Source organism: Octopus bimaculoides, chromosome 20 (assembly GCF_046866305.1).
Source record: "Octopus bimaculoides isolate indiv1 chromosome 20, ASM4686630v1, whole genome shotgun sequence".
Taxonomy (NCBI): domain Eukaryota; kingdom Metazoa; phylum Mollusca; class Cephalopoda; order Octopoda; family Octopodidae; genus Octopus; species Octopus bimaculoides.
In genome coordinates this window covers 44,377,807-44,391,750 of record NC_142947.1, presented here as the reverse complement: position 1 = coordinate 44,391,750, position 13,944 = coordinate 44,377,807, and the positions used below count along the sequence as shown (strand labels likewise).

General features: G+C 35.8%; 1 protein-coding gene across 4 annotated transcripts; it reads right to left on the bottom strand.

The window, feature by feature from the left end:
• Window positions 1–231: 231 nt before the first annotated feature.
• LOC106878953 (uncharacterized) lies at window positions 232–13,636 on the bottom strand. Of its 4 annotated transcripts, none has more exons than XR_016237680.1 (7): window positions 13,308–13,636; window positions 11,004–11,226; window positions 10,544–10,876; window positions 9,391–9,717; window positions 8,504–8,633; window positions 8,138–8,233; window positions 4,251–4,293 (listed from the first exon to the last, which is right to left on the bottom strand). XR_016237680.1 is itself a non-coding variant. In XM_089338472.1 (5 exons), exons 2-5 carry the CDS (start codon window positions 4,222–4,224, stop codon window positions 427–429), a joined length of 888 nt encoding a protein of 295 aa, XP_089194598.1. In that variant the 5' UTR covers window positions 4,225–4,293; window positions 8,138–8,233; the 3' UTR covers window positions 232–426. The 4 variants fall into 4 exon arrangements, 2 of the variants coding, with proteins under 2 accessions (XP_089194598.1, XP_089194597.1); XR_008266407.2 differs by having other exon boundaries at window positions 4,252–4,293; window positions 13,355–13,634; XM_089338472.1 differs by lacking the exons at window positions 8,504–8,633; window positions 9,391–9,717; window positions 10,544–10,876; window positions 11,004–11,226; window positions 13,308–13,636 and adding exons at window positions 232–521; window positions 1,763–2,083; window positions 2,887–3,219 and having other exon boundaries at window positions 4,086–4,293.
• Between the last annotated feature and the right edge of the window lie 308 nt (window positions 13,637–13,944).

Here is a 13,944-nt window from a genome sequence, read left to right as displayed (position 1 = left end):
ATACACATACATAGAAACAGACACATATAGACATATACACACAAATATACTTACTTCTCCCACACATAAATACATACACATACATACATATAGACACAGACATAAACACATGCATATACTCACTCACATTTATACGAACACATATATACATATATACATGCATACATTTACGTACGTGAGAAACGGGATAAATTTTTAATACAATAATACATTTTGATTAAGGACACAACGTTCCAGTTTTTTAATTTTTATTTCAAATTTTGTAATAAATTGAGTTTTCCATTTCTATTATTATCATTTACTTACTTTCCTAAATATTTTCTGGTACCTTTCTTTTCCGATTGGATGAATCTTGCTCACAGATAAGGAGTAATAAAATGGGAAAACAAACCTTCCTTATAATCCTGGAGCAAAAACGGGATGATGCTAGCGGCAAATTGCAAGAGCCAGAAAGAGAAGAGAAAGTTTGGAGACAGAAAGCCATGTCGTGTCTGGTAGAGCAGAAATGGTGCTGCTAGATTCTGCAAAGACAAAAAAATCATGGAGTTTGGAATAATATTTGGTGCATCAAAACATGAGATTTATTGTCTGACATAGTAACTGAATTCGCATTTATTGTTGTCACCAATAGGCTTTCGTACTTTCCGAAACTTTCATCATGGTGCAGTTTGATGTGATGTCTTGTTTGGTTTAAAGTTTGACGTCTGGTTTCATACGTTTATCGTGTGGTTTGATGCGATGTTCTGTATGATCTATAATGTGATGTTTAATGTGATGTTTGATGTGATGTTTGATGTGATGTTTGATATGATGTTTGATGTGGTGTTTGATGTGATATCAGTTGTGTGGTCTCATATGACGTTTAATGCGTAGTTTGATATGATTTTTCATATGAAGTTTGATGTGTGTTTTGACCTGAATTTTGATGTGGTGCGTGATATGATATTTGAATAATGGGCTGATATGATGTTTGATGCGAGGTTTGATATGATGTTCGATGTGGTGTTTGATGTGATATTGGAGATGTTGGTTAATGTGATATTTGATGCGTGGATTGATGTGATGTTTGAGGTTTAGCTTGATGTGGTGTTTATTGCGATGTCTGGTTTGATGACTTTGTCGTGTGGCTTCATGTGATGTTTGGTATGATGTATAATGTGAAGTTTGATGTGATGTATAATGTGAAGTTTGATGTGATGTTTGATGTGTTGTTTGGTATGATGGACGTGGTTTGATGTGAAGCCTGAGGTGTAGTTTGATGTGATGTTTGATATGATGTCTGATGTGATGTTTGAAGTGTGGATTGATGACTTTCTTTCTTTGGCCTGATGCCTTATAATGTGGTTTAGAGACGATGAAGCAGCGACTGCTGCCCATATCTCTTTTTCTTTCAAAGTTTACTTGATTCAGTCATTGGACTGCAGCCAAGATGGGGCACCGACTTAATGAGTTCAGTCGAGCAAATTGTCCTCAATGCTTATTGTTTAAAGCCTGCTACATATACTCTCGCTCTTCTTTTCCTGAACTGATATCATTATGAGGACGTACGACGGGCTTCTTTCAGTTTCCATCTATCAGATCTATTCATAAGGCTTCGGTCGATCCGGGGCTGGAATCGAATACACATGCCGAAGGTGCCATATAGCGGAACTGAATCGAGAAGCATCTGGTTGGGAAGCAAACGTATTCTCACAGAACAAAATCAGTGTCTATAAAGGAAATAAAGATCCTAAACTATGTAACAAAAAGAATATTTGCTCACTTGCACGCTCTCTAGTCAGTTGTTCTGAAAGTAAGTCGCCAAATGCAGAACATGCGATAATCGTTCCATCTTCGTCTTTGTCAGTTAACGTGTGGTGGTATAGCGACCGTATTGGTATGCAGGGTTCGCCGGTTTTCGGAAGAGGCACCATCTTCTCTGTCGTCTGTTCCTCCTCGCTTTGCTTCTTATATTTTACAATCCATCTAAAGGTGACAGAGTCGTGTGTAAGTGGCGAAACATATGCCAAACATTTGAAGGTAGGTGCCTTTGTCTTCTCATAAGGTGGATCAATATTTTCAAGACTTGTGATAAAAGATTTCACTGTAGAGAAAAAAGATTCACAAGAACATATTGGATAGATGCTTTGACACAAATAGTTATATTGATATAAAACTAGAATATTGAACATCACCCAAAATATCTGAGATGCTACTGTGCCAAATGTTTGAAATTTGCGGGGCTTCAACTAATTTATGTTATAACAACAGCAACACTAGAATAAGACTAATTGAGGGAGAAAATGTAGCGATTCTTTCGACATTCAGGTGCATACAGATCGAACTGTCAAAGCTAATAAATCGGATATTCTTGGGTAGACAAAACTGATAAACTCTGTTTATTATTCGGCAGAATTTGAACTCAGCTAGGTAGCAATCAGCCCCTTTTGCTATCATTCGTAGGGCATTTATGTCAACAGGTAATGTTTTAGTCTTGAGGTTCCACATTTTGCCAATTTTTATTTCAAGGTCTTATTATTATTATTATTATTATTATTATTATTATTATTATTATTATTATTATTATTATTATTATTATTATTATTATTGTTGTTGTTGTTGTTGTTATTGTTATTGTTATTATTATTATTATAATTATAGTTATAATAATAGTAATAATAATAATAATAATAATAATAATAATAATAATAATTATTATTATTATTATCGTTATTCTTATTGTTGTTATTATTATTATTATTGTTGCTGTTGTTATTGTTATTATTATTATTATTATTATTAGCAGTAGTAGTAGTAGTAGTAGTAGTAGTAGTAGTAGTAGTAGTAGTAGTAGCAGTAGTTGTAGTAGTGCTGCTATTTTTTTCCCTTAAGAGAAACAGTACTAACCTTTTAGAATCCTTGAATTGGACGTGTTTGCATGCGATATCTCGCATGTATAAGATGCGACATCGCTGCAATCTAGATTATGTTTCCAACAATATACTTCACTCTGAGTCGTCTGAGCTCGCGGTAAGGTGCAGCCGAAATGCTTCTTAGCATAAGTGAGTACAAAATTTTTTGAATCTTTGTTGAAACCAATATCAACAACGACTTCATCGTTTCGTTTGAGTCTGAAGAAAACTAAGTTTTTTGCTTCCAAGTGACATTCTATTTTCATTCTGGATGGCCCATCGCTCCCAAATCCGTCCAAAGGTGTTAGGCTTATCATTTCAACACGATCTACGAGTGAGGAATAAATAAATGAATGAACACACAAGCAATGGAACGGAAACAATTTATCACAGACAGATTTAATTCTTCTTTCTTCTATAAGCACAAAGCCTGAAAGTTGTCTAATCAAGTATCATAAAAGCATGAAACTTTTAGTAACTATTTCGGTTGTGCATTTCAATTTTATATATGTATATATATTATATATATATATATATATATATATATATATATATATATATATATATATATATATATATATATATATATATATATACATATATATATATATATCTGTATATATATATATATATATATATATATATATATATATATATATATATGTATTAGTTTAACGCTCAAGAAGTGAAAAAGTCTTTAACGTTTCGAGTCTACGCTCTTCCACAGAAAGGAAAACAGAAAGAAACAAGGAGAAGAAAAAGAATGTGTAGTGGCTAGCGATCTATCATGGCGAATATATATATATATATATATATATTATTTAAAATTATAATACAGGGTATCAAGAGATACCACCACGCTGAAAAAATAGCAGTCAAATCCTGACTTCGCTACTCGTGCCATGCGGACATTTATTGTGGTTTTAGAGTCAGGATTTGACTGCTATTTTTTCAGCGTGGTGGTATCTCTTGATACCCTGTATTATAATTTTAAATAATTATTACCTTTGATGGTTTTTATTCCCATGCTGACCACTTGATAGGATCAATATTTTAAATATCGATCTTATCCTTATTTATATAAATTTATATATATATATATATATATATATATATATATATATATATATATATATATATATATATACATATATATATATATATATAAATTTATTGTTTTTAATTTTAACTTACTGTGTGAGGTGCACGGAAATATCATCACTGTTATAATCATTATCATCATCATCATTATCGTCGTTGTCGTCAACAGGTTGGTTGGTAGAGAAAACGGGTGCCGACTGCCCCGAACAAAAGCATTGTAACCACGTGACATATTTGATCCAGATCAAATATAAATTAGAGCAAAGTTGGCGATGGATCTTCGTGTCGAAATGTGACGAAACTAATAAGTGATAAAATTAATTAGTTAATTAATGAAAAAGTGCACAACAAGCAAAACAGAAAGAAATATAAAAACACTCCTGTGAAATGAGAAAATTATTTTTAAAATTATCTTTTATAAAGAATAATTAAGAAAGTGATGCATGGATTACGACAGTCCGTTGAGGGATCTTGTCTTGCAGAGAATTGGTGACCTCACTAGGGATGGTGCCACAACAAATACATCAATACACTCTGTAAAGTAGGTGGACTTAGGCAGAGCATCCATCTGTAGAAACTATTGTAATGTAGACATTGGTGCATGACTCATTCCTCTGGTTTACCAGCCCCTGATGAACCGTCTAATCTATGTCATCATAGAAAAAGGGACATCAAATGGTGATGACGATGGGGAAGTGGATGAGAATAACGAGGGTGATATATCAAGCAATAAAGAAACAAATTGTTTTCCTTTTTCTAAACTGACTATGCTGATGATGTACAAAAATCTGAATAAAGGTACGATGAATACGAGTAATATCGGAAGAATTGCAGCATCAAAAGTTGATATTTTAAATGCATTTATCCAGAATATCAGCTTTTGTTTATGTGATTATTCCGATATCAAGCAAGAAGAGAAGGACTTAATTTTGAGAGAAGAAATACAATGCGTAGAAGAGACAGACTAAGAAATGATGAGTTAGTGTGTGAGAAAAAATGGGTTGAGTGACTTAGGGTCAGAAATGAAATAGTTCGGTTTAAGTGTGAGTGAGAGTGGGACAGGAAAAAGAAAGAGAATTGTTTTAGGAGTTAGGGTTAGAATTAAAAATCAGCAGAAGGAAAGACGTTTTAATTCGGGGGCAGTCAAAAAGGAAAATTATGATAAATAATGTTTGAGGGAATGTAACGGTTTGAGTGCGAATAAATGAGTGGAAGACAAGAGAATAAATAAGGGAAACGGAAAGAGTTAGAGAGAAAGAGGATTCTGGGGTATCTATAAATGAGAGTATAGGGACACAAAAAAAAAAAAGGTTGGTACACTTTCTGTCTGACAGATCCGATATTAAGGTATTTTATAAGAATCTCTTTTTATTGATTCACTAGCATTTTTCATCAATACACACCACTATTATTCTGGCACAACAGCCAAAATGAAAAATATGGGGCAAAAATGTTATTTGTATTTTGGTGTTTATTTATAAATTATATTTTAGTAGCAGGGCCTTTGGAAGTGTACGACGTGTAATCAAGAAATTCCGGGACTAGTCCTGTAGTGCGCTAACAGATGTTTGCACACGATTGCGCGTGCAGTGGGGGCTAGTAGTGACCTTCATGAGGCAGTGTGCCAAGTGACATTGCTGTGTTTACTTCGCAAACTGTGAAATTCGTGATTTTGAGCCTTGTCACACTCTATGTCACGCTGAATTCTCCCCGGAGAACTACATTAAGGAGACATTTGTCTGTGGAGTGCCCAGCCACTTGCACGCCACTATCACTAGCAGGCTGTTCCGTTGATCGGATCAACTGGAACCCTCGTCGTCGTAACCTCAACTGGAACCGACGGAGTGCCACGATATATATATGTATATATATATATATATATATATATATATATATATATATATGCCCCTTTTTATATTTAAGCGCAGTTGTGCTGTGTGGTAAGAAGCTTGGTTCCGGGTTCAGTCCCACTGCGTGGCACCATGAGCAAGTCTATTCTATTCCAATATTTATTGTTTTAAACCTGATATTTATTTTAGCAGTTTTGTTTACTGTATGCTAAGTTACATGGACTTAAAGATACTAACACTGGTTTTAAAGCGACGGTGGTTGACCGACATAAACACAAAAACATGAGCGTGCGCACACACACGCACATTTAACAACAAATTTCATTACAAATCCGAAGAATGCAAATTTGAAATAAAGAAGTTGAAAATGTAAGAACCAAAATAAAAAAAGTCATAAATACAGTTTATATATTTACCTTCACTTTTACTATTCCGATGTTAAGTAAGACCTTACCAGGAGCAACACAGAAGATGCTTTTATCGTCATACATATATACACTCATATATATATACACTCATATATATATATATATATATTAAAAGAAGAAATTGTGTTCTAAATATTTAATGTTTCAGCAAAGAATCTCTGCTTTTGTTAATTCAACAATTTACGAAAACTGAGTATTTTGAATTTAGAAAACGCTGCTAAATTCTTCAAGAATATCTCCTTTGGAATTTACATGATTGGAAAGAACTATTCTGAAAATTATTCCAAAGTACGTTCACCGCGTGTCTGGATTCGAAACATTTAGCTTCGGGAAAGTGAAACAGTGACATTCTTTGCTAAAATATTATCAATTCTGTAAAAAGAACGTGTGTGTTAGTGTTTGCGCGCGCGTGTAGCGGTGTGTGTTGTTGGAATGGATTTGTTTCATGCTTTTCTTTAACTTTCATAAATCCTATCGTCTCCTATTTCGATTTGTGGTTACTCTGATCTATTCGTCTATAATATTACTACACACATACACACACACACACGCGCACACACATACATACATACGCGCGCACACACATACACACATACAAAAACGAACGGGCATGTTTGGCTATCGCGTAGGCATAGATGTAATCTTTAGAGATTCAATTTGCAACCGGATGTTTTCAGGTTCAGTTTCACCGTGCAGCACTTTGGGCAAGTGTCTTCCATTATAGACCTGCGCCCTACTAAATCCTTCTCGACGGAAGCTGAGTGAAAATCCGTCATATATATATGTATGTATGTGTTACGTAGTTCCATGACCGAATAAATTATAGAATTATAGAGGATGTTCTGCCCCTTCACTTTTGCCAACTCTGGCCATCGTTGGTGGTCACTGAAAGAACGACAGCACATGCTATCTGCTATTCTTCACCGCTTTATCTCTCTGTCTATATATAAATTAATACATGCAGCCCTTAAAATCTTTCGATAAGCAACTCCCCACTATAGTGACTAGTATATATCTACTCTACTACTAAATATCTACTATACTACTAAATATGTACTCTACTACTAAATATGTACTCTACTACTAAATATGTACTCTACTACTAAATATCTACTCTACTACTAAATATCTACTCTACTACTAAATATCTACTCTACTACTAAATATCTACTCTACTACTAAATATCTACTCTACTACTAAATTGGAATTCGGACGTTCAAAATTCCGCGCCATGGATTCTCATCAAACATTCTCGTTTGAAACTGCTAATGGATTTTACCTATATATCTATTATTTATTCTATCATGGAACTAATTAACGCATGCCTGTTTTATTCTGATCCTTTCTTCACTTTCGACAAACTGGAATATACTAACATCTCCGATTGTCGATAGTCACTCTTTTTGACACTTCTATGACCATTTTACATTAATCTTTCTCTCTCCCCTTTTCTCTCTCGCTTTTTTACCAGCTCACGCACACACACACACACACACACACACACACACACACACACACACACACACACACACGTGTATGTATATATATATATATATATATATATATATAAATATATATATGCGTGTGTCCACATGCATACATATATACGGATACATACACATACATAGACACACACACACACATACACATATATACAGACATAAACACATGCATATACTCACTCACATTTATACGAACACATATATACATATATACATGCATACATTTACGTACGTGAGAAACGGGATAAATTTTTAATACAATAAAACATTTTAATTAAGGACACAACGTTCCAGTTTTCAAATTTTTTATTTCAAATTTTGTAATAAATTGAGTTTTCCATTTCTATTATTATCATTTACTTACTTTCCTAAATATTTTCTGGAACTTTTCTTTTCCGATTGGATGAATCTTGCCCACATCCATTGTCAAAATCCTACGAGCACTAAAGAACCAATGTACCTGTAACCAAAGAAATATATACGAAGAAGTTAGAAGAAAACGAATGCTATTTTAATCATTCTTACTGAGCAAATACCTCCTATTGTAGTCTCGGCCCAATCAAAGCCTTATCAATGATTATTAAGTAAACAGAAGCTGAAAGAAGTCAATATATATAGGCATGACTTTGTAATAAGAAGCTGTGTGGTAAGTGCGTAAACTGATAAAAAAAACAAAAAAACAACATGATTGGAGAAGCGAGATATGAAGTAATAAGATGGGAAAACAAACCTTCCTTATAATCCTTGAGTAAAAACGGGATGATGCTAGCGGCAACTTGCAAGAACCAGAAAGAGAAAAGAAAGTTTGGAGACAGAAAGCCATGTCGTATCTGGTAGAGCAGAAATGGTGCTGCTAGATTCTGCAAAGACAAAAAAATCATGGAGTCTGGAATAATATTTGGTGCATCAAAGCAGGAGATTTAGTGTCTGACAAAGAAACTGAATTCACATTTATTCTTATCACCAATAGGCTTTCATACTTTCAGTTTGATGTGATGTCTTGTTTGGTTTGAAATTTAATGTCTGGTTTCATATGTTTGTCGTGTGGCTTGATGTGTTGTTTGGTATGTTTTGATGTGATGTTTGATGTGATGTTTGATGTGATGTTTGATATGATGTACTATACGTGGATTGATGTGATGTTTGATGTGATGTCTGATGTGATGTTTGAAATGTGGATTGATGAGGTTCTTTCTTTGGCCTGATGCCCTGTAATGTGGTTTTGAGACGATGTAGCAGCGATTGCTGCCCATATCTTTTTTCCTTTTAAATTTTACTTGATTCAGTCATTGGACTGCAGCCAAGATGGGGCACCGACTTAATGAGTTCAGTCAAGCAAATCGTCCCCAATGCTTTAAAACCTACTCATACTCTCCGTCTTCTTTTCTCGAACCGATATATCATGAGGATTTACGAAAGGCTTCTTTCAGTTTCCGTCTATCAGATCTGTTCATAAGGCTTTGTTCAACCCGGGACTAGAATAGAAGATGCTTACTCAAGGTGCCATGCAGTGGGACTGAGTCGTGAAAGATGTGGTTGGGAAGCAAACGTATTCTCACAGAGCAACGCCATTGCCTTTAAAGAAAATAAGGATACGAAAAAAGGATATTTGCTCACTTGCACCGAAGATATTCACTTGTTTTGAAAGTGTCCTGCCAAATGCTGAACATGAGATAATTGTTCCAGTGTCATCTTTGTCGGTTAAGGTGTGTCGATGCAGCGACTGCACTGCTATGCAGCGTTGGCCAGTTTTCGGAAGAGTCACTTTGTTGTCTGTCATCTTTGGTTTAGCGTTTTCAGTCTTATGTTTTAGAGTCCATCTAAAGGTGACAGAGTCGTGTGTAGCTGGTGAAACATATGCCAAACACCTGAATGTAGACACCTTATTTTTCTTCTTCTCAGAAGGTAGATCGATATTTTTAAGACTTTTGACAAAAGATTTCACTGCAGAGAAAATGTATTTTAGGGCAATAAGATTCAAAATATCATACTTTATGGATATATTGATACAAATTTCAATGTTGATAGAAAACTAGAACATAGAATATCACTCAAACTGTCTGAGATGCTACTGTGAAATGTTTGCGATTTACAGGGCTTCAACTAATTTATGTTATAACTATAGCAACACTTTTTTTTCTACTCTAGGCACAAGGCCCGACAATGTTTGGGAGCCAGTGGATTAGATCGACCCCAGTGTTTCACTGGTACTTAATTCATCAACCCCGAAAGGATTAAATGCAAAGTCGACCCTGGTGGGATTTGAACTCAGAACGTAAGGATGGATGAAATGCCGTTAAGCATTATTCCTGACTCGCTAACGATTCTGCCAGCTCACTGCCCTAATAATAATGATAATAATCCTTTCTACTAAAGGTACAAGGCCTGAAATTTATAGTGGGGGAGGGCGATACTCGCTAACATCGACCCCAGTACTCAAGTGGCACTCATTTTATCAACCCCGATAGGAAAACGACAAATCTACCTCGACGGTATTTCAACCCCAAAATGTACGGACGATCGAAATACCGGTAAGCATTTTGCTCGGCGTATTAAAGGGTGTACAATCTCACCGCTTTACTACTACTACTACTACTACTACTACTACTACTACTACTACTACTACTACTACTACTACTACTACTACTACTAATAATAATAATAATAATAATAATAATGTTAATAAAACAGTTTTGACCCCTAAATGCAGGTATTGCGACAGATTTGACGAAACAAGATGGAAGATCTGAAGATCTGAAACAAAATTAACCTTTCAGAAACCTTGAATTCGACTCGTTTGCATTCGATATCTCACATGTATAAGATGCTACATCACTGCAATCTAGGTTATTTTTCCAGCAGTACAATTCACCTCTCGTCGTTGCAGCTCGCGGTAAGGTGCAGCCGAAATCTTTCACGGCATGAATGACTTCAAAAACTCCCACACCTTCGTGGAAACCAATATCAACAATGACTTCATCGTTACGTCTGAGTCTGAAGAAGCCTAAGTTTTTGGCTTCAAAGCGACATGTTATTTCCATTCTCGTTGGTCCAGTGATGCTAAATCCCTCGAAAGGCGTTAGGCTTGTCATTTCAACACGATCTATGAGGGAGGAATAAATAAATGGACGAACAATGAAAAGACAGTATAAGTGCGAGAGAGTTGTTGAAAGAGGCGAGAGAAAGAAAAGCTTGAAGAAATAAATTTATTGTTTTTAATCTTAACTTACTGAGTGAGGTGCACGGGAATATCATCACTGTTATAATCATCATCATCATCATCATCATCATCGTCGTCATCGTCGTCGTCGTTGTCAACAAGTTCGCAGGTAGAGAAAACGAGCGCCAACTACCACGAACAAAAGCACTGTAACCACGTGACATATTTGATCCAGGTCAAATATGAATTAGAACAAATTTGGCAATAGTTTTTCTTGTCGAAATGTGATGAAACTAATTAGTGATAAAAATAATTAGTTAATTAATGAAAAGGAGCAAAATAAGCAAAACAGGAAAAATAATAATAATCATAAAAAAAGTCTCATCGGAAATGAGAAAAATATTTTAAAATTAGCTTTTATAAAGGACTAGAAGATGAACCTGTCCTTTTGGACGGTTTAAGTTGCTTTGGTGGCATTTTCCCACCAAATAACTGAACTAGCGAGAAGGTTTATGAGTAGCACTGCAATCTACGTTTCCGATTAACCTAGGAACGGAAAACCAAATTGAAGGCTGGTTATTGTGGAGGTCGTTGCACTTTAATGATCGTAGAACATATCAGTTTGCAAACGATACAAAGTAGAGCTACTAAAGTGTGAAAATTTGTGTTTTTTGTGATCATGTGTGTACTGTAGTCTGCGATTTTGTCATAGACAGGAAGTTGGAACAAAGAGTCAATGTAAAATTTAGCGTTAAACCTGGAAAGTTTACTACAGAGACATTGAACATACTTCGACAAGCTTACGACCATGGGGCAGTGGGTTGTGCGCAACGTATCGTAAGGCGCAGACGCTTCAAAATCGAAAGATCCTCTCTGGAAGAGGATGAGCGATCAGGAAGATTGCCACGAGCGTCAACCTCGGAAATGTGGCGAAAATTCATCAGCTTGTGTACGAGGATCGTCAGAGGACTATCAACGACATTGTTAATGCTGTTGGCCTGTCGTATGGGTCCGTACAGGCAATCGGAACGTCTGAATAGAAACATGCGGCATGTCTCTGCTTAGTTTGTCCACTGGCTGCTGATAACTGAACAGAACGAACATCGTGTTGAGGTCAGTCAAGGTCTCTGTCAGCTTGCCGCTGATGATCCGCCCTTCATGTCGAGGATCCTCTCCGTTGACGAATGTTGGGGCTAAGGGTACGCCACTGAGACGAAGCAGTCTTTGGGCTGTTAGGTGGTTTACTAAAAACAATGCTCGTTGTCAGGCAAATGATGTAGAGCCAGTCCAAGTGAGTCGGAGTACTTCTGTGAAGTATGTCCACCAACATGGCTACTATAGCAGGAAGGAAACCTCTTCTTCGGTTAGGAAATATTAAACGAAGTGATCTATGGATAATTAAAGCTTTCAAACATCAAGGTGTTCATTTAATGTTGAGATGTCTGTGTCTACACACACACAACCACATACACACGCACACACACACTCACTCACGTATATATATATATAACGTGAGAGAGTTAGGGGTTGGGGGTTCAACCCACTAAGGGATAGTATCTATCCAGTATATCTATCCAGTATATATATATATATATATATATATATATATATATATATATATATATATATATATATATATATATGTTTATTTTTATATGTAAGCGCAGGCGTACTGTGAGGTAAGAAGCTTGGTTCTGGGTTCAGTCCCACTGCGTGGCACCATGCGCAAGTCTCTACTACTCCAGTACTTATTGTTTCAAACCTGCTACTTATTTTATCAGTCTTTTGCAGCACGATAAGTTACATGGACGTAAATGTGCCAACATTGGTTGCCAAGAGACAGTGGGGAACCAACAGAAACACAAGGAAACACACCTCGCGCACACTCACTCATACACATTTAACGCTTTCATTAAAAATCGGAAGAATGTGAATTTAAAACAAGAGTACTTAGAGAGCGCAGACCTCCACCAAGGCAACACCAACGTCCTCTCAACGATTAATCGGAGATGGTTTTTAAAATGAGAATATCTGAAATAAACTCGACTGCTCTCACAAACGAGAATACTGAAAATGAACCCGACCGCTCTCAAAAATTTAGTAAAAAAAAAAAAAAAAAAAAACAAGGAAAATAATCCAGAATCCTTGTCCGGTTCTGGATCGATCTCAAAATCTAGTCAGTTCGTGCCAGTCGCGAGGCTAAACATTCCTGGAATTTTCATCCAAATCCATCCATCGGTTCTTGAGATATCTCGTCCACAGACAAACAAACAAACACGTCTCTAAACAGTACCTCCGCTTTAGCGAAGGTGGAGGTAATAAAGGTTTTGAAGGCGTAAGAAAGAGAAAAAAACAACACAGTTTATATATTTACCTTTACTTTCACTATTCTGATGTTAAGGCAACAAAGAAGACACTTACGCTTAGTTTTAGAATGGTGGCAGCTGATGAAGGAAATGTTCTCTATGTGGCCTGTGTGTTTTCTGTACTCTGTTTATCATTTTGTCAACGTTTTGTTTGCAACGTCTTGTACCCAGATATGCATCTATATATACATGTAGATGAAGATATGTACATACATGTACGTATATATGCATACACTCATATATTATTTGTCAGCAAAGAATCTCTGCTTTTGTTAATTCAACAATTTACGAAAACTGAGTATTTTGAATTTAGAAAACGCTGCTAAATTCTTCAAGAATATCTCCTTTGGAATTTACATGATTGGAAAGAACTATTCTCAAAATTATTCCAAAGTAAATTCACCGCGTGTCTGCATTCGAAACATTTAGCTTCGGGAAAGTTAAGCAGTGAGATCGTGTCAACGGAGGATCTTTGCCAAAATATCATTAAATCTGTAAATAAAAGTGCGTATCTGTATGTGTGCGAATGTGAGTGTGCGTGTGTGTATGTGTGTGTGTTTGTTTATGTGTATGTGCGTGGTGGTATGTGTTAGGTGTGGATTTGTTCTACATTTTTCTTCAACTTTTATAGATCATATCGTGTCC